The sequence below is a fragment of the Notolepis coatsorum genome (genome assembly GCF_963971535.1).
Source record: "Notolepis coatsorum genome assembly, chromosome: 6".
NCBI lineage: Eukaryota > Metazoa > Chordata > Actinopteri > Aulopiformes > Paralepididae > Notolepis > Notolepis coatsorum.
The window spans coordinates 119,958,947-119,981,082 of record NC_140170.1 but is presented as its reverse complement, the minus strand read 5'-3'; the positions used below and the strand labels follow the sequence as shown (position 1 = coordinate 119,981,082).

Sequence of the window (22,136 nt, the reverse complement as noted above, 5' to 3'; positions counted from 1 at the left end):
AGTTATTTTAGTCTTTTTGTTTTATTTAGTCTCTTTTGTCCTGACAAAATAAGCACATTCTGTTCATCTGCATTTCTTAAATTATCACTTGGGAGGCTAGTATGATTATTCTATATATGCTCAGTATCTTACATAAACCAATTATTTATATTATTATATTATTTATATCACTGATTTCCCCATTGAGGATAAAGTATTTCTGACATTGGTCAACAGTTCATGAAATATTTTCTATACACTGACAGTTTACAGGGGTTAGTTGATGATGTAAGCTCTATGACGTCTTTGTTGATTATTCTTTTATTTTCTTGGCTGCTCTCCGAGCTGTAGAGGGATAATGTGCTCTCTTCTTCTCTGGTGGTAGTGTTGCATTCCTTTTCTTCTGAGTTCCTATTTGGGTTTCCGGCTTCATCTTCTTCTTCTGTGGTTCCTCTGAAACACTTGTGTTCTTCTGCAAAACAGCTGTACGCAAATGAGATGTGTGTGAGAGATAAAAGACACCCAGGAAGGCTTAGGCAAGGCCAGATTAAGAATTCAGAGGCCTCTGGGCCAGACTCTTGTGGAGGCCCCCACACACACATACACGTGCACGCACGCACAGTGGCATTTTTATATGTAAAACATTGGTGGGGCAGCCACTAACCAAGGCTACATACCAGGCAAACTACAGTAATCAAAATGACAGTAATCGTTGTTCGCAAATTTCGCACCACATATCAGGCATAGGCTACAGGTAAGCCTGCATTGTTAGTCGTGAATGCAAATTAATCTGTCCACGCTGAATTAAACCCTCTATTTTCCTCAGACTTTCCTTTTTTTGGATTTATCCATGGTTAGCTTAATGGGGGGTCGGAAACTCAAGATTAGCCACTTGCAGACGGCAGGGAGAGGCACGGGGTGTGACGTAGTAGACATATTTTAGTTAATTTTTTATTTTAATTTTTTATTTTTTGGAGGCCCCTCGTTACTAGAGGCCCACGGGCCGCGGCCCAAACGGCCCGGTCGTTAATCCGGCCCTGGGCTTAGGCTAGTATTCCTAGTAAACAGGGTGTACAACAGAACAAGAAGAATAAGGTGACATAATGTCAATCAAATCAGAGAGACAGGGGGAGTGGCCAGGTTGCCTGATAATCACACTGAGTCACACGAGTCACTAGGTGGAACTAGCGATCCAGGCGATGCTGAATAACCTGAGAGGATCCACAACCAGAGAAAGAGCCAACGAGGAGAGCCAACACCAGGCTAAAGCACAGAGTCTACCCTGTACTTCTGACATCACCAGGTTGATTCCTGCCCACAGCCTGTTCATTCATCACTGTGCTCTCCCACCTTCACTGTGTCTCCGCTGTATACAATCAGATCCAATGGAAATGTCTTAGAAAAAATTATTATAATAATAAAAAAAATTATTCAACTGGAAAAAGATATACCTCTCTTATTTGTTGGTTTTGCAGCACACTTCTCTACCCCTGAAACAAGCTTCTTCTTAGTTGGTCCTTGGGGTACCTTTGTTGCCTGGGATGCACCCATCCTGGGTCCTTTCCTCTTTAACTCCACCTCCACTGGGTAGTGGTCGCTGATTCTGAGAGCCTGGCAGAGAAAAGGCAGTGTATTTCTAAAGATCCATTTGAAGGCAACTCTGCTTCATCACGTGTTAATACAGAGGAGGGACGGTACACAGTTCGAGGGAACGACTCGTTAGAGGTCCTACCATGTTATAGGACAGGCAGAACGCTTTCTGGAAGTTGAAAGGCTTGGCTGAGCCGCGCACAAAAGCTCCCAACATGGGTTCTCCGTACACCACAATCCTGGTGTCACAGAACACAAGCACATAGTCATTGGTGCAGGTGATCCCACTTCACACACAGTACAACCATGTGGTGGCGAGCGAGCAGATTCTAAGAGGGAGTTCAGTTTGGTTCCATCAGGCAATGTCAAATATAGAGAAGAGTGTCAACTCTTAATTATTTTGTGTTCAGCTCTATTCATATATATATTTTTTTACATTCAAAGCTTCTATTGAAGTTTGCAAATGAAGCTTTGAATGTCTGTCGTCATATTGTATGACGTAATAAAATAAATAAAAATATATATACAATTTTTTAAAAGAATACGCAAACAAAATCCTCAATTTGAATAAAGTGATGAATCTGATTAAATTAGTATTTTTTTATATATTCTTTTATTAAATCAACTTTCTTTATTAATGAATATAACTCGTTCGTTTCGTCAACATAAATAATCCAATAAGGGCATGGTTGGTACGAAAGTGATGGTGACGTCTTGATGGAGCGCCGAGCACCAAGCGGATGCAGATAGGCTACATAATTTATGATGCATGTATGGAAGCAAATGAGTGACAGAAGTATTTGAATTTGATCAGACACCGAATTTATAGCATTGAAAATAATTACTTTGAAAACATGTATCTGAATTTTTTCAGACACCGAATTTATAGCATTGAAAATAATTACTTTGAAAACATGTATCTGAATTTTTTCAGACACCGAATTTATAGCATTGAAAATAATTACTTTGAAAATCATGTATCTGAATTTTTTTGCTCCGAATTTACCTATGTGAAATAAAAATTCAGTGTTTAAAATTCAATGTAAAAAATTCGAATGCATAATACAATTCAATGTAAAAAATTCGATGCATAATTGCGGTGTATAAAATTCAATGTAAAAAATTCGATGCATAATTGCGGTGTATATAGAATTCGATGTAAAAAAACATCATCCAGGCTACCCAGACAGGATAAGCAATTGAGCCTGGATGCAATCGAACTGACTTCTGGCCTATCACTGCACGGCTTTGTCAGTCATGTGATCACACCAACCCGGGAGAAAGATGGCAGTATATATACATACGGTGGGGAGAGAATATATACATACGGTGGGGAGGAGACTGTACATTAGGAGGGGGAGAAATATACATATGGTGGGGAGAGAATATATACATATGATGGGGAGGAGACTGTTGTACATTAGGAGGGGGTGGGTGGGTGGGAGAGAGGAGGAGACTGTCTATTATATGTATATTTCTCTCCCACCCACCCACCCACCCACCCCCTCCTAATGTACAGTCTCCTCCCCACCGTATGTATATATTCTCTCCCCACCATATGTATATTTCTCTCCCACCCACCCACCCCCTCCTAATGTACAGTCTCCTCCCCACCGTATGTATATATATTCTCTCCCCACCATATGTATATTTCTCTCCCACTCACCCCCTCCTAATGTACAGTCTCCTCCCCACCGCATGTATATATTCTCTCCCCACCGTATGTATATATTCTCTCCCCACCGTATGTATATATACTGCCATCTTTCTCCCGGGTTGGTGTGATCACATGACTGACAAAGCCGTGCAGTGATAGGCCAGAAGTCAGTTCGATTGCATCCAGGCTCGATTGCTTATCCTGTCTGCATAGCCCGGATGATGTTTTTTTTACATTGAATTCTATACACCGCAATTATGCATACATTTTTTTACATTGAATTCTATACACCGCAATTATGCATCGAATTTTTTACATCGAATTTTATACACCGCAATTATGCATCGATTTTTTTACATTGAATTGTATTATGCATTCGAATTTTTTACATTGAATTTTAAACACTGAATTTTTATTTCACATAAATTCTGTGTCTAAAAAAATTCAGATACATGTTTTCAAAGTAATTATTTTCAATGCTATAAATTCGGTGTCTGAAAAAATTCAGATACATGTTTTCAAAGTAATTATTTTCAATGCTATAAATTCGGTGTCTGATAAAATTCAAATACTTCTGTCACTCATTTGCTTCTATATACATGTATTATTAAAATTTTTATGATGAGTCATATACTATAATAGTATAATACTATAATATTAGTGTAGCCTAATCTTTATCGGCAACTGTGAAGAAAACCCCCATTGGTTTAAACAGAATGAATAGACAAAAGAATATTATAATAATTATAATATAAGTCTCCAGTCGATCAGACATGACCTATACAGAACATGTCTGAGTGAGCGGCTCCCTGGTACTCGTGTGTATCTGTGTGTGCTACCTGTCATAAGTGTGGTCATTGCTGTTGTTCACTGTGGTGTCGACTTCGTCAGATATCAACCAATGGTAGTTGAGATCAGAGCGAATGCGGATCTCTTTCATGTCCCTTTTGCATACATAGCGACCGTCTGCGTTGAAGTCACCAAGGATCATAATATTCTGGAAGCAATTACAATGAAAACAACATCTCCCTGTGTTTAGGCCCTCCAAGATCATTATGTTCTCACACTACTATCATCATTTTTTTTTTTTGATCAATTTTTTTTTATTGTTATTCACACGAAACAAGACAACACATTAACCACAATCACAATACATAGAACTTCACAAGAAAATAACAAAAACAATAATAATAATAATACAGACTAACAATTATACAGACAAGAGAAAAGAAAACAGAGTTCAACCTTCTAAATTAATTCCAAGGGGTACTATCTAATAAATGGTCTTTCCCAGTGTTCAGCCCCGATTCCCGGCCGTGTGACCCTATATTAATAAAACGTACATCTCCAATCCACCACAAGGACAATTTTTTGGGAACACGACCTGAAAACAGAGCAATGAACCTTCATGAAAAAACTAAAACCTGTAGAGGTGTTCCATAGACTCACAGAGACCGTGTAAAAGTGGCCAAACAGTGAAGAAATAGTCAAATAGCTGCCCCCCCATAATATCCCCAGCTAAACTCAAGATGACAAGACAAAGGACAAGACAGACAAAAACATTTCCTCCTCCCCCTCCCAAGAGACCGCCGGACTCACCCGAACACGCACCCCAACCCCGCTCAGCCGCACACTGCGGTCTTTACCTTCTCAGCTGCTGCGAACCACAGGTCAATTCCAGCCTGCCCCACCCCAATCACCCGGGCTGTGGATATCTCAAGATAAATCACATCCAATAGAGTTAGGGACCAGTTAATCATTGTAAGCTTCTCAGGCTCCTTCCATCTCATTGCTATTAGCTTCTTCGCTGCTGTGACGCCCGCTAGGACAACCCTTTTCAGTTGTACGGACGCGGGTAGTGTCGTTATATCGTTCAGGAGTAGCGTAACAGCTGTGAATGGGATAGTTAAGCCACACAGATCTGAAAGTTTGTCCGTTATTGACCTCCAGAAGCGGGCCACTGGTGGGCAATCCCAATACATATGCATATAAGTGCCGGTGGCCTTTTGAGAGCACAAAGTGCACCGAGAGTCGGTTATCAGTCCCATAGCATATAGCTTCCTAGGTGTAAGATAGGTCCTATGAATATAATTAAAATTAATTTGCTGGTGATTGGGGTTGCGGGAAGATAATGCCACATTTGCCCAAACATCATCCCAGTCAAACTCGGGGTCCAACTCCGGGATATCCACACGCCAGATTGTATCCAATGATACATTTTTATACGTGGATTGAATTAAGAGCGTATAAAAGTCGGAGACAAACCCTCTGGATGTCGTCCTGTCCACTATGAGCCTGAGGAAGGGGTGTGGGTGCAAGGCTTGAGCCCACGGTATGCCATGCGCCCTCAGTGCTGACCTTAGTTGAAGGTAAAGAAAGAAGGACTCGCCGGGAAGATCATAAAATTCTCTTAAGTCCTGAAACGCACGGAGGCCGTTCTTATCATAAATATCCTCCAGAGTATGCACTCCCCTCCTTTGCCATTGAGGAATATTAACCGGCTTGTGTCCAACAAGTAATTGCTGGTTATTAAAAATTGGAGAGTCCAGGTGCCAAGGGCATTTAACCCCACACGACCTCTGTACATTACGCCACGTTTGGATCACGTGAGTTATGATCGGTCCATACCTCAGCCGGCATTTCGAAATAGAGACTGTGGAGTACACTACATCCTGCAATCTTAGCGGAGATACCGCCGCCGCTTCTAAGGAGCGCCACGATACAGCCTCTACAGGGTCCAGCCAGCACATCAGAGGTCTCAGTGAAAAGGACCAGAAATAAAGTTTAAAATCAGGGATTGCGAGGCCCCCATCTTGTTTTCTACGTTGAGTAGTAGCCCTTTTGATTCTCGGGCGTTTGTTATTCCAGACAAACTTAGATACCATCGATTGTACCTTGCGCCAGTGGTCTATTGGAGGGGGCAGGGAGAGCATTGAGCTAATAAAATTTATCCTAGGCAGGATGTTCATTTTGATTATGGAAGCCCGGGCTTGTAAGGAGTTAGGAAGGGACGACCACCTGTCTAGATCCTGGCGTATTTTATCATAAGTACCCGTGAAGTTGTACTTAGTAGTTTGGTTCAGCGTGGGGAATATCTCTATGCCCAAGTATTTAAAATGTTCTACTATGGGGATATCAGCTGGTAGTCGTACCGCCTTGGCCAGTTCATTAAGAGGCAGGCAGGCTGATTTGTTCCAGTTAATCTTAAAACCTGACAATTTACCAAAGTCGTCGATTATCCTCAATAATTTTGTGGCCGACCGGGAGGGGTCGTCCATGAAAATCAGCAGGTCATCCGCATAGAGAGCAATTTTGTGTGGAGTATTGTTGACCATTATGGGGACGATGTCCTCCGATTGCCTAATAAATTGGGCCAAAGGTTCGAGGGAAAGCGCGAACAGTCCCGGGCTCAGAGGGCAACCCTGTCTAGAAGATCTGGAGACTGGAAAGAGTGTGGAACAGTTTTTGCCTGTCAGTATCATCGCAGACGGCGAGGCATACAGGACTTTAATCATATGAATAAAACTCTTTCCAAGACCCATGACCTCAAGTACCTTCCACAGGTATGACCACTCAAGTCTGTCAAACGCCTTCATGGCATCCAAAGACAGAACTGTGGATGGAGTTGTATTGTCTTTACTGTTATCGATTACATGCAACAGCCTCCTAAGATTATCTGCAGCCAGACGCCCCGGGATAAAACCAGTTTGATCGCAGTGTACCAATACAGACATAAATCTCTGCAGGCGACGGGCCAGCACCTTGGCAAACACCTTTAAATCGGCCCCGAGAAGACTCAAGGGTCTATAGCTACCACAATCATTGGGATCTTTGTCCTTCTTGAGAAGTAAAGAAATCAACGCCATATTGACATCTCTTGAGAACTCCCCTTGTTCGATAGCGTAATTGATCATATCGAGCATCAATGGACCCAGTTGGTCCCAGAAAGCTAAATACACTTCGGGTGGAATACCATCCCAGCCTGGTGCCTTACCCCTCTGCATTTCAACAATAGTCTCCCTCAATTCTACGAGAGTAATCGGTCTCCCCAGTTCCTTGGCCTCTTCCTCAGAAATGTGGGGTATCTCAAGCCCGCCAATGAACGATTCAAATTTAGAGTCATCCAGATTACCCTCTGAGCTATATAACTGTGAGTAAAACTCTTTAAAAGTGTCATTGATCTTTTTCGAATCAGTAGTGACTGCACCCTGGCTCGTCCTAATCGAGGGGATATCCGAGAAATGATCATTTGAGCGTATTTTCATTGCCAATAGATGGCTAGGTCTGGAGCCGTGAAAATAGTAATTTTGTCTTGTCCTATGTATCAAGAACTCAGACTGTTGTTTAAGTATGGAGTTTATTTCTTTTTTGACTATCTTACGTTGTGTGTTTAGTCGTTCATTATAGTCAGTTTGCAAGGATGCGTATAGGTCCGCATATAATGATTCCAGTCCTTCTAGCTTTTTTGACCGGGATTTTCGCAAATTGGAGGCAAATAGTGTGACATGACCCCTGATGAATCCTTTCAATGCGTTCCACAGGACCCTAGGGTCTTCTACTGTGCCAACGTTGATCTGCAAAAATTCAGCTAGTTTACTCCTGAACTCAGAACAGAAGTCATCGTTCTTTAGCAGGGTCGAGTTAAAACGCCATCTGGGAGCTCTTGCGGAGAGCCTGCCAAAGGTTGCCGTAAGGAAAATCCCCTTGTGGTCTGAGAGAGCCAAGGGAACCAATGAGACATCGAAACTATCAAACATATTAGGGGACGCGAATGCATAGTCAATTCGAGAGAAGCTTTTGTGTCTGGCTGACAGGTGAGAGTAATCTTTGAGGGTGGGGTTGCATAAACGCCAAAGGTCTGTGAGCCCTGTGTCTTTAGCCCACATCCTAAGGGCCTTAGAGGCCCGTTTTTGGTCGCTCGTTTCAGAGGGCCCGGACCTATCCATCTCAGCATCCCAGCACGCATTAAAATCGCCACCCACCATGAGAGCGTATCCATTAAGTTCCAACATATTCTTCGTGATTGTATTATAGAACGCTGAATCAAATGTGTTAGGAGCATACAATGCTATTATAGCCATCTTCCTATGCAAGAATTCAACTTTTGCTATAGTAATCCTTCCCTCCGTGTCCGACCATACATCCAAGATTTTGATATCAAGGTTACGTCTTGTAACTATGACTACTCCTTTCGTCTTATCATCGGCTGAGGATGAGGAGATAACGTGATATTGCCGATTTGCCAGTCTTGACACGTCACCTACCAATAAATGCGTTTCACTAAGGAGAGCAAGGTCAATATTTCTCCTCTTCAATAGCCAAAGGACACTGGCACGCTTGTGTGGGGCGTTAAGCCCTCCTGCGTTCCAAATTAAAATATTCAATTTAGCCATGGTCGAGCTTGTATAAATGCGTAGAGAACATACCAGTGCAGCCAGGCTGAGTACAGAGGTGCCGATCCCGGCGGGCCCGGACGGTCAATCCCAGGAGTTCAGAGGAGGAACAATTACACACACATAAAACAGTACATAAAACACATAAAAATACCACCCCAGCTACAACCCCTCCCCCTTCTACTCTAAACCCTAACACACCCGTCCTAATATAAGGTCCCCTATACCCACTCTCCAATCCCCACCCTATGCCCCATCCCCTGAGGATGGTCATCCTCCTATCACTTCCCACTAGAGACATGGATTAATAAGACGCTCCCCACTCCAACCCCCCTCTAGATAAACCCCTGAGTGAACCCCCACTAGTCCAATAAACACAAATAATAATAAAATAAAATTCAATAAAGATATCGGTCGAAACCCACCTGAGCCCTGGCCCCAACATGAGACAACCATAATGGTAAAAATAGCCATTATTAAATAATAACTCCACATCAACCTGCAGCCCTCTATTTCCGAATCTGCGCTTCAACATCAAAAGGGTATAGGAAAATTCAAAACAAAATTAAATTAAAGCATCCCAGCCGATAGTCTAAGGCAGGTTCGGGTCACAGGTTAATTGTGCAAAATTGTGTGAACAGTGTCAATTAAACCATGGCAAAAAAAAAAAAAAGGGAAAAAAGGGTTACGGTCAAAATGCACCCCTTTAGCTGTCCCTCTGATCAGGCACAACGGCTGAAATGACATAACCTATGTAAGAATAGAATTAAACACATTCATTAATTAATCCGGGGATGGTAATAGGCAACACCTGACACCACCTGTTATCATACATTGTTTCGGAGCAGTTAGTCCAAGGTAGGATCGAATCACAGTTAAATTGCTCATTCAAATGCCATTAAAACAGCGACAATAATTATTATATAATTACTCAGCATCAGCCCTGTAACCATCTACCTTGGAGTCTGCATATTAATGTCGCAACGTTATAGCATAAGTGGCTCACGGAAAATTCAAAACAAAATTAAGGCGAATCAGCAGTTAGTCCAAGGTAGAATCGGATCACATTTAAATCGCGCATACAGATGACATAAAAACAGCGACAATAGGAAAGAAAAAAGAAAGGAAAAGAGGGGCATGGCTAAAGTGCAGGCCATATAACCATATAGCCTTGAAGTGCAAGCCATACCCGACCCAACCTGTTATCATATATTGTATATGCATATTCAATTGACCTTGGCATCTACTTGGATCCCAACGCTCAAAAAAAACCTGGATATAAAAATAAAAGCATACCAGAAGTTAGTTAGGGACTCGGTCACTCTTGAACTGTGCAAACCAATGTCCCTTTGAACAGCAACAGCAACCAAAATACGTAACCATTAACGGGTCTCGAATGTCTCAGCGCAGACTATAGGCGAAGCCCGCTGGCCAGCCCGAGGCTAGCGCGTAAGCTAGTGATGAATCCGGATAGCACGTTAGCTTATTATGTACATTGTTCAGCTAGCTCGTTAGCTTCCAAAGAGGCGATACACAAGTACGACCATGAGGTCAGCTTTAGCAAGTAACAGAAGTCATTGGGAAGCCCCGCTAGTTGGATGGGCAGAGGACAGTTAGCATGTCTGGGCATGACAGCAAGTGTTTGTGAATAGTCTACCTAATCAATGTATATAGGCCCAAACCGCCAAGTCACTCACCCTCCATTGATATCAAGCAACAGACTCGGGTGTCTCCGCGAGATATTCCTTCGCTTTAGCCAACGACCAAAACAAACGCTGACCACCGACCTTCTCCAACACAGATAATTTCGCGGGAGCGAATAACGTGGGCCTCAGGCCTAGTTTCCATAGCTTAGTCAGGACCACCTTGTACTCGGCTCTCTGTGCTTGAACCTCCGGTGTAAAGTCCTCGAAAATGGCCACTTTGTGATCGCCAAGCCTCAGATTACCCCTCCTGGTACGAGCCGACCGCATGATGATTTCTCTCTGCTGGAGTCTGTTCAGCTTGACTATGATGGGCCTCGGCTCTTTGTTCACGCCGGGAGAAAACCTGCCCGCTCTGTAGGCCGATTCACAGATAGGAGGCATAGGGAGGACATCCGTCCCTAGTATCTTCTGCAGCAGTTCGGGCACGGTCTCAGAGAGACGGCCTTCACCGCTGGTCTCCGGTACTCCAACAATCCTGACGTTGTGGCATCTATCCCGGGACTGCATCTCCTCCATTGCCGACTGTAGTTTGTTGACTTCAGCCTGCCTAGCCAGCAGGGCGGATTCAAGACCCGCCATCTTCTCACACTGTGATGATACCTCCGTTGTTAGCATGGCTAGTTCGTTAGCATTAGCCGAAGAGGCAGCGTGTATCGCCTCCATCTTGTCTGTCAGCGGTACTACCGCCAGCCGAATTTCTTCTGATATCTCACGACGGAGGATGATACAGAAATCCGCCAACACTTTCTTCTGTGCTTCAGCGATGCGTGTCTCAGAGTCTGCGTGTAGCTTGGTCATGACCAAGAGCACAGCTTCGCTTAACTCCCCGACAGCGGGAGACGGTGCGGCCATGCTCGGCGGTGCCGGTGTCGTGCCTAATTCTTTCATGGCTCTGGTTTCCACCCCCGCCATCGTAGAAAGTCGAAAAAAGTTGATGAATGTATACTAAACACGACGACCTAGCAAACAGATAAAAAACAAATAAAAATAAAATAAAGACTAATGGGGAGAAACGTATATTCAGCACGGTAGAAGGGAGCTCATGTGAAACACGTCTACTCCATGATCGCTCAGCTCCGCCCCCCCCACACTACTATCATCATTATCATCATAAACAACAACAACAACAATATAATCATTATCAACAAGTAAACAACAACAACAACAACAACAACAACAACAACAACAACAACAACAATACAATCATTATCAACAAGTACACAACAACAACCACCACCACAACCTGTCTAAACAGTCTAAGGTTAAAGTTCTCTAGAATCCAACACACAACAGCTCCACCATGTGGTCACTACTGATTTGATCAATGTTTTCCCAACTTACATCGGTCTTCCATTTAGTCCTGACAATGCTGATCACGTCGTGCAGCTCATCCAGCTCTTTATCTGAGTCCTCTGGCTTGGTGTGGACCGGAACCAACACCAGGTCCTTCAATGCTGGAGGAGGACATACGCACCATCAAGCACACAGAGACAGACAGACATACAGAGACAGACAGACAGAGAAGTTTAATATTTTAGTGCGGACCGAGATCATCACCAAGTCTTAGAAGAAGAAGAAGAAGAAGAAGAAGAAGAAGAAGAAGAAGAAGAAGAAGAAGAAGAAGAAGAAGAAGAAGAAGAAGAAGAAGAAGAAGAAGAAGAAGAAGAAGAAGAAGAAGAAGAAGAAGAGTAGAGAAGATTTGGGTCTAGATCAGGGGACGGCAACCTGCGGCTCCGGAGCCGCATGCAGGTCTTTTTTGTTCTCTTATTTTGGAGATCGATGTCATACTGTGTCACTGAAATGAAAAAAACATTTCATCAACTAAAATATTTAGTCAACAAAAATATTTCATCAACTAAAATATACAGTACGTCACACCCCGCGCCTCTCCCTGCCGTCTGCAAGTGGCTAATCTTGAGTTTCCGACCCCCCCAGTAAGCTAACCATGGATAAATCCAAAAAAAGGAAAGTCTGAGGGAAATAGAGGGTTTAATTCAGCGTGGACAGATTAATTTGCTTTCACGACTAACGATGCAGGCTTACCTGTATGCCTGATATGTGGTGCGAAATTTGCGAACAACGAAAAATTTACTTTTTATTTTATAGATTTTCCACAAATAAGGGAAGGACTCAAATAGAGCTGCATAGTTCAGGGTTTTATTTCAAAGTAGGTCTACAGACACCAGTGTTGTCTCCTCTTCTGAGTTTTATTTAAAAATAGGTCTACACAGCCAGTATTTTTTCTCCTCTTCATAAGAGTTTGAGGTTTTCCTTTGTTATAACAGGTAAAAACAGCAATAAAAAGTATAAATTTTCTTTTTGTTGCTTTATAATTCCATTAATGCAACAAACTGTGTGCTATAAGTATAAAGTATAATAAATCGCAAATTACTTTGGGTATGCAATTGTCAGGCGTTTTATGCTTATGTGGGGTATGCTTGGGGATATATAAAACGTTATACACTGTGTTATCTTCATTTTAAGGGTAAATAGGTTGTGCAGCTCCCTGAGCATTTTATTTTGTGGGAGGGGGGAAAAGTGGCTCTTTTGATAGTAAAGGTTGCTGACCCCTGGTCTAGATGAAAATGGGGAAAAAATATATTAAAAAAGGATTTCATTGAGTAAATGTAGTCTCAGCAAACCAAACCACTGATTTACTGTAATAATGCACAAGGGTTGTCAAACCTTGGCAATGTCTCTATGCACTATTAACAGATTGCATTGCCTGTTATGCTGCTGTTCTAAGGCTAGAGGGCACTGCAGGATAAATTATGTGTGAATCTTTGGTGTAACAAGCGTGGGACGCGTCTATTCGAATACCAACCGGTTCATGCTTCCGCGTTCTGCGAATCTGATTGGCCACTGCCTTTTCTGGTGCGATCTGATTGGCCACTGACGTTTCTGGTCATGTGACATGTGCGCCCAATCACGTGATGCGCCCATTTCCGCCTCGACCAGCAGCAAACTACCTACCGCCTAGTTTATCACTGGTTAAGCTTAGGCGACTCTTTAGAAGTTGGTTAAGGTTAGAGTTTGGAATCAGGGCTGGCGTTCTATCGCCCTGCTCTAAGACAAACTCTAACCTTAACCAACTTCGAAAGAGTGCCTAAGCTTAACCGGCGAAAGAACTTGCCGTCACACGATTGGTGCGACCAGAAACATCAGTGGCCAATCAGAGCGCAAAACGCGAATGCGGAAGCATGAACCAGTTGGTATTCGAATAGACGCGCACGGGACACCTACTAGCCTACATCCTGTGTCATCAGTTTGAAAGTAAGCAACAACAGGCAGCTACGTGGTGCAGTGGGCAAGGCGCTCACCACGAATACTGCAGACGCTGGGTTCGCCTGTTCGAGCCCAGCGCTCCACATTGCTTTCAGTTTAGCTGGTCGTCCGTACTAATACACATTGGCAGTATTAGGGGGTGGGAAACTGATGGGTGGGGATCGGGCGTTGTGGACAGCGACTCCTACAGGTCGGTTGGTGCGCCTGCGCAGTAGAATCAGGAAGCGATGGGGGCGGCGCCCCTCCAAAGCGCAGACCCCTGACGCTGAAAGATTGCGCCGCGCAGGTGAAAAGATGCGACTGCTGTTACCTCGAGTATCGGAGGGGACTCGTGCTATGTATGACTTAGTCCACATTGCAGCCGGCTTGTGGGAGGCAAGAAACAGTGTTCGAGACAGGGGAGGGTTGAATTGGATGCTACGAAATTGGGATGGGAGAAAAATAGAAAATGGGAGAAAAAGTGGATAAAAAATAAAAGAAAGTAGGCAACAACAGACACACTGACTAAACGTCCCTGAAAAACATGTCCCTACAATTGTCCCTTACAAGTAAGTGTCCACAATTTAAGACATATAGCCCACGGCAGCAGTGGACTGCCAGTGGTGAGGCAGAAGGAGTTATGTGTGAATCCTTGGTGTAAAGGCAGGGTGGCCTAGAGGAAAAAGAGACCGTCAATTAACCGAAAGGTCGCCTGTTTGATCCCGGCCCGACAGGAAGGTGTATTCCAGCTGTGAGCTGGTGACTGAAGGGTGGCTGGTATTACAGCTATGGTGCCCACCATCTCTGTGCCCTTGAGCAAAGCGATGAACCCTAAAACTGCTCCAGGGGTGCTGCACTGCGGGTGACCCTAGACTCTGACCTCTCTGATGAAATGCATATTTATGTGTGGGGGACTGTGTATGTATGTAACTAGGAGGAATATGCAAAAAGACACAATTGTCTTTTGTACATTGACAATAAAAAAAATCTTGTTCTTCTTCTAAAAACATGTAGGCTACCTGTGTTGAGGCAGGAGAACTTAAGTGTAAAATAAATAACATGTACCTGTGTTGAGGCAGGAGAAGCGAAGGATGTAGGGTTCTCTGGCGAAGGCATCTTCATCTCCAACTTGATTATCTTCATACTGGTAAGACCCAGTCAGCTGAACCTCATCCTCTCTGGCACGCACGCGCACGCACGCACGCACACACACACACACACACACACACACACACACACACACACACACACACACACACACACACACACACACACACACACACACACACACACACACACACACACACACACACACACACACACACACACACACACACACACACACACACACACACACACACACACACACACGCGCGCGCGCGCACACACACACACACACACACACAAAAACAAAATTACAAACATCTCAAAACAAACTGGTCAGACTACTGCTTGACCTTACTCCTAGAACCCACCTCACCCCTGCCCACTTTGACAACCTAGGATGGCTTAGAGTAGACGACAGAGTACAGCAACTTGCAATGGGCCTGGTCTACAAGATACACTACACGACCAAGGTACCCATGTACATGTCAAAATACTTCCCAAAGGTCAGTGAATACCACGATCACAACACCAGAGGGAGCTCCACAAATCATGTTAAACCCAGATTCGGCTCAAACAAGGGACTAAACACGTTTCGCAATTATGCCACATCAATGTGGAACGCCCTACCCAAAGCTGTAAAGGAATGTGAATCACTACCCACTTTCAAAACCACTCTCAAAGAACACCTACGGGAGACTGCAATTCGAAACTGGCCCCTGTAAATGTCCTAACCCAACCCCCTCCAATGTACAGTAAATGACTTAGTATGGTTGTCAATATTCCAATGTACAGCTTTGCTTGTTTGTACAGTGTTTCTCCCCCCCCCCCAACCCCCTCCAATGTACAGTAAATTACCTAGTATGGTTGTCAATATTCCAATGTACAGTTGTACAGTACAATCTGCAATCTGTTAATAAAGTTTTCAATCAATCAATCAAACACACACACACACACATGATTGATTGATTGATTGAAAAGTTTATTAACAGATTGCAGAATGGGTACAGTACAGTACAGCTCAATACATACAATTGTTAAGAGGATGCAGACCTGAGAAAGACTTTCGTCTTGTTTCCATCAGGGTCCCCCATTTTCAATTCATCATATGACACACATGACATACAGATAGACAGTACTGCTACATCTATACATTTATGACATACCATATTTTCAAATACAGTACTGTTTGTGATACTAAAAAAATCCAGAAGAAGAGTATATACATTTGACATAGAAACTGTGCATTGGGGGAGGTTGGGTAGGTGGGGTGGGGCTGTACATTGGAGGTGGGGGGGGGGGGGGGGGGGGGGGGGGGGGGGGGGGTTGGGTAGGGGGGGGGGGGGACACTGTACATTGGAGTACTGACATACATTTGACATGGAAACTGTACATTGGAGGAGGTTGGGTAGGTGGGGTGGGGTTGGGTGGGGCTGTACATTGGAATAGCCATGCTTGGTCTTTATTGTACAACTGGGTTAGGACATTTGTAGGGGCCAGTTTTGAATTGCAGTCTCCCGTAGGTGTTCTTTGAGAGTGTTTTTAAAGGTGGGTAGTGATTTACATTCCTTTACAGCTTTGGGTAGGGCGTTCCACATTGTTGTGGCATAATTGCGAAACGTGTTTAGTCCCTTGTTTGAGCCGAATCTGGGTTTTACATGATTTGTGGAGCTCCCTCTGGTGTTGTGATCGTGGTATTCACTGACCTTTGGGAAGTATTTTGACATGTACATGGGTACCTTGGTCGTGTAGTGTATCTTGTAGACCAGGCCCATTGCAAGTTGCTGTACTCTGTCGTCTACTCTAAGCCATCCTAGGTTGGCAAAGTGTGCAGGGGTGAGGTGGGTTCTAGGAGTCAGGTCAAGCAGTAGTCTGACTAGTTTGTTTTGAGATGTTTGTAATTTGGTTTTTAGTGCCTTTGAGGTGCTTTGGTACCATGAGGTGCAAGCATAGTCGTAGTACCCTTGAATGAGTGCTCCTGCCAGAGTCTTCAGGGTATTCTTGTTTACCAGGGAGGAGATCCGGTACAAGAATCGAGTTCGTTGATTGACTTTTTTTATTACATTGGATGCCATTTTGTCACAGGAAAGATTAGCCTCTAGGATGGAACCCAGGTAGGTAATTTCATCTTTCCTTGTGACAATATTGTCACCCACTGTAACTGAGAAGCCGTCTGTTTTGCTGAGTTTGTTATTTGAACCGAAGAGAATGGACTCTGTTTTGCCCATGTGTAATGATAGTTTGTTGTCGGCGAGCCATATGCAGATTTTGCCTAGTTCCGAGCTGAGGGTTTTTTCAACCTGTAACTTGTTCTTGTCAGAGACCAGCAGGGCTGAGTCGTCCGCAAACAGGAACAAGTTGCAGTCACAAGCTGACGACATGTCATTTGCATAAATTAGGAACAGTAGTGGTCCTAGTATGCTTCCTTGTGGAACACCACAGTTCACTGTGAGGGGGGGGGATAGGGTACCGTTTACCTCCACCATCTGTTCTCTCCCCTTCAGGTAGGATTGTATCCAGCTCACTGATAAACTATCAAAACCAATTGCTTTTAGCTTGTCAATCAGAATGGTGTGATTGACAGTGTCGAAGGCCTTTTGTAGGTCTAGCATGACCATGCCGCAGTATTTGCCCGCGTCCACCTCTTGCTTGATGTGGTCGTTCAAATAGAGAAGGCATGTGTCAGTGGAGTGGGATGTTCTGAAGCCAGATTGGAATTCGTAGATTAGATTTTTATCCGTAAGGTACTTTTCGACCTGTTCGTATACTATTTTTTCCATGACTTTCGAGATGGATGTAAGGATAGAAACAGGGCGGTAGTTGCCTGGGTCTAATTTGCTGCCCTTTTTGTGCAGGGGTGTTACTCTCGCTATTTTGAAGTCCTTGGGGACGTGTCCCTGTTTTATGGAGAGGTTTATTATGTGTGTGATGACTGGGGTGATGGCGGCTGCTGAGTCTCTGAGGAATTTGGAGGGGATGTTGTCATGGCCAGTGGCCTTGTTCGGTTGGAGGGCGCTCAGTTTATTGAGTACCTCATCTGTAGTTACCATTTCCAGTTTGAAATCGTCTTTGTGGACGCCTAGGTTCTTGTAGTATGCTACTATGTGTTCTACCCCATACTGCCCTGAGTGGGAGGGTAGTTTGTTTACCAGTGTTGTGGCTATGTTTGTGAAGAAAGTGTTTAAGTAATTGGCTACATCCAGTTTGTCTGTGATGAGCGTGTTGTCCGTCTTTATGTTTATGTTTGAGAACCTGGCTTTAAGTTTTTTACTGCAGCCTAGTTGATTATTGAGTAATTTCCAAAGTTCCCGTGGTTTATTTTTGTTTTCCTCAGTTTTGTCATTGATGACATTTTTTTTTGCAGTTTTTATCATGGAGTTTACGTCATTTCTTAGTCTGTTTCTTTCTAGTTTGAGTTCAGTCACGTGGGCTTGGAGTTCACTGCTCGTGCTTTTGGTAAGCTTTGACTGACTTTTATGAAATTCAGAGCATTTTTTGTCTCTGGCTTTCATAGCGGTCAGTATTTCAGTGTGCATCCACGGCTCAGCGCGATTTTTTACCCTGGTGGTTCTTAGGGGGGCCATGTTGTTTAGTATTGTTGAGAATTTGGTTTTGAAGCCAAGCCAGGTTTCTTCAACCAGTGTACCATTGAGTTCATCTGACCAGTCCAGGCTCTTCAGTTCAAGGTTAAAGGCCTCGCTAGAGTACGTTTTGAGGTCTCTAGATGTGACCATTTTGTGACAGCCAGCCTTTTGCTTTGGCTTTTTGCGGGAACAGAATATCATATAATGATCACTTAACCCGCATGCTATCACCCCTTTATTGGAGATCATGGACTTGTCAGAGGTCAGGATGAGGTCAATGGTAGTCTGGGTTGATTCACACACCCTTGTGGGTTGGGTGATTAGCTGGCTGAAACCGTGCAGATCAGAAAATCTACTGAAGGCCTTGAAGACGGGTGCTGCTTTACGTAGCATATCCGTGTTCCAGTCCCCAATAAGGATTTTTTCTACGCCCTCCACCCCAGTTATACATACAATCTGTTAATAAAGTTTTCAATCAATCAATCAATCAAACACACACACACACACACATACACACACACACACACACTTGGGTAGTAGAATGAATACATCACTGCAGGCACACACAGAGCCTTGCAGGTACCAACCTGCACATTGGGAGCAATTAGGGGTTAAGTGTCTTGTAGACGACTGCTCTACCCCCTGAGCCACTGTCGCCCCTACTGTACTGTACTCCAGAACCTGATAGACAGACTGGGATGTGTGTACATTCTGTTCTCTTCTTCATGTTCTGTAGCCAAGGCAGCCATGGGTGATCCATTCTAAACGTCACTCGCCACTTTCACTAGTAGTTTACCAGCCAAACACATTTTTAGAATTGAAAGGTTACCTAGCCAAAGTGGCTGGTAGAGTAGACAAACCTGTCAGTCAACGTCTACCAGGATCTGGCTAGTGGCTGGTGTTAATTTGCCATCTTGGCTGCAGCCTGTAACATTACCTGTAGAGGAAGACAAACTGCTCCTTGTAAGAGTTCCGGCCCAGGCGACAGCTTGTGGACACTGAGTAGGGATGGCGTCTGTTGGCCCTGCACAGTGCAACCACAGGGACATTTAGGGTGTACGATGTTCAGCTCTGTCCCATTCAATTATGCTGTCCCCCCCTCCTCCCCCTAGCACTGGAGTGCATTTTCAGCAATGGGCCAAGCCAAGATTTAAAAATGAATTGTAGGGGAAATACTGCTATATGCTTGACAGACACCTGGTGTTGTTGAGTTTCTGAAGGAACCTTTTCATGGCTCTTCCTTCCTTATCCACCACCTCTAGAATCAGCACCACACTGTAGCGAGACACAATCTGGAACAGAATGGAACACGATTTTAAAGAAGCACATTCAACACCATACGATATGAAACACTGTCTCAGACAGAACAGGAGTGATTTGTACTTTAGAACTGAGATAATCATTATTCCATTTGATATACTGTGAGTATGATCTGAAATTATAGGTTTGGGGAAAATCAGCCCAGTATAACAAGACATCAATACAATAATTTAACTGGTGTATGGTTACATAAAAGTAGCTCTAGGGGCAGAATCCTTAAATTCGACAACGCCCTTCCCAATCAGAACCCAATCGGGATGCCTCCAAAGCCACACCCCACTAGGTAGCTAGCAGGCAGCTATGTGTTAGCAGCATGCCCTTGTGTACACATGCAACTGTTATGTGCATAACAACAATCTAAATGTTTCCAAAAGTCGGCGGCAGCCTAGTGATCCTAGTGGTCATCTTTGCCCCACTGACAAAATATTATTAGTGCCAACATTAGCCAACTTTATGAAACCCAGCCCAGATTATCTGGAATAAACACAAGAAATCTACAGCATGGAGGTGAAGTGGAGAGAGGACAGGACATAGCAGGGTAATGAGAGGAAGAGATGACAGGAGAAAGGTAGAGGGGGAAGAAAAGAGAGGAGAGGAAATGAGAGGCATAGGGGAGAGGATAGGACAGGTGAATATGAGTGGAGAGCATATACAGACCCATGCTTAGAACATGTTTATATATTAAGGGTTGTTCAAGTGTTTACCTTAGTACTATAGTATTACCTTGATTAAGTAGCGGAGGACAGATTTGTTGGAGACTTTGTACCAGCCCAGTCTCCTGATGTTGAAGGCTGCTATCTTCATGTTGTCTGCCAGGTTCAGCCCAATAATTAATTAATTATGGCAGGTTGTTTATCTGTTTAAAGGTATAATCTGTAATGCCATCAAACAATGACCTCTAGGCAAAAGAGCCACAATTGGTATTGCGCTTTGTTTACCTTTTTTGGTTTGGTCTGACGTGCGGGTTGGAGTTTAGTATCTTATTATACTGTGAATTTCTCCAGATCTCTCTTGGTAGAGCCTGATGTGTGGCCAGCACTGTGGAAAGGCAAGAGCTGGATCAGGAGAAGCAGAACCTGGGTTTAATTATATTTTATTTATCTTAGTTGATTTTATTTCATTTTAAGGTATTTTATTCGGTTTTGAGGGGTATATTATGAATTGTATTAATTAGTCTTTTATTAAATTTGTCGCTTATTGTATTGATTATTTACTGTATTTCATCTCCCTATGTTTTCCTCCCCCCTGCGTGGTGGGCACACCCACACTTTACCCACAGGCACTGACAAGTGCATGTTGTATCATGCACTCATACACCTACACACATCCAGGAATACACTCACCAGTGTATAACACTCACAGACATCTGAAGGACCGCAATGGAAATAAGCTGTAAGCGTTCTTGTGTTTTTATCCTTTTGATAATGGTGGGCCTCTATATGTATATATGTTCATTGATTGATTGAAAACTGTATAGATTGCAGAATGGGTAGAATACAGTACAGCTCAATACTAACAACTGATAAGAGGATGCAGACCAGAAAAATACTTTAGTCTTGTTTACATAAGGGTCCTCCATTTTAAATTCATCAAGACATTTGACATATAAGACATATGTATTACTCATTATCATCACCCTCGAAAACAAGATGGTTAATCTCAAGGAGTTTATCCTTTCAATAAATACACTTCAAATTTAAAATCAATAAAGTTCTCTCTATCTATAACCCCTCCCCTATATCCACTGAAATACATAAAACCATTTCTACTGGCTATACAACTCTCTCCACACAGCTAAAAACGGAATCTCCTGATGTTGTAGGAGACTATTTTCAGTCAAGTCCAAACGGAAGGTAGAATATTTAAAGTTAAAGAGTGGATGGATGTTGCCCTAAGAAGCAGCTATTAAAATATCTGAATCTATTGTGCTCCAGTCCAGTCTAGAAAATAGACTGTGAAGGTTCAAGTATAAACAAAAGGGTAACTCAATGAAAGACACACTGTATAGGTTCAAACGTAAACTAAAGGGTAACTCAATGAAAGACAGTGTATTTTATAGCTGTAAAGACTTTTACATTTAAAACACCTGTATTTCGAGTTGATAGGTCAAGAAAACAATAAAAAACACATTTGACATTTTCAAATCAGTCTACAAGAACAACCTGTATGTACAGTTTTCCCTCTTATTCGTTTAATTTATAATAAATTGGTTTGTAACTTACCTGCCTAGTGACAAAGATAAAATTACAAAAATTGTTTGATAGTAGTCTTCACTCTACGAGCAGTTGAAAGCCACTGTGAAAGATAGACTTGTTGCAGCAAGCAGAACAGCATCCTAACCTCAAAGAGAACGGAAGCCTCAGAACTCGTCTGACGATCACCACCAGGCGCGGTGGCAGTCCTTTCTGACTCTTTCCTGTGGACACACAAAATATGGCCGTGCCCTGCCCTGTCATAAGTTCCTTGCATGGCACAGAAATATATATTGCAAGTAAAAAAAATGTGAGCCTCCGCCTGTCCACACCTACTCACATTTGTT

General features: G+C 43.3%; 1 protein-coding gene across 1 annotated transcript; it reads right to left on the bottom strand.

Annotated features, from left to right (window-relative positions):
• LOC311229973 (deoxyribonuclease-1-like) lies at nucleotides 1-21,926 on the bottom strand. Its single transcript, XM_084316081.1, has 11 exons — nucleotides 21,820-21,926; nucleotides 20,536-20,652; nucleotides 20,321-20,406; nucleotides 19,475-19,569; nucleotides 19,215-19,301; nucleotides 14,655-14,767; nucleotides 11,667-11,779; nucleotides 4,066-4,223; nucleotides 1,712-1,808; nucleotides 1,431-1,590; nucleotides 1-462 (listed from the first exon to the last, which is right to left on the bottom strand). Exons 3-11 carry the CDS (start codon nucleotides 20,399-20,401, stop codon nucleotides 293-295), a joined length of 1,074 nt encoding a protein of 357 aa, XP_084172207.1. The 5' UTR covers nucleotides 20,402-20,406; nucleotides 20,536-20,652; nucleotides 21,820-21,926; the 3' UTR covers nucleotides 1-292.
• Nucleotides 21,927-22,136: the final 210 nt, after the last annotated feature.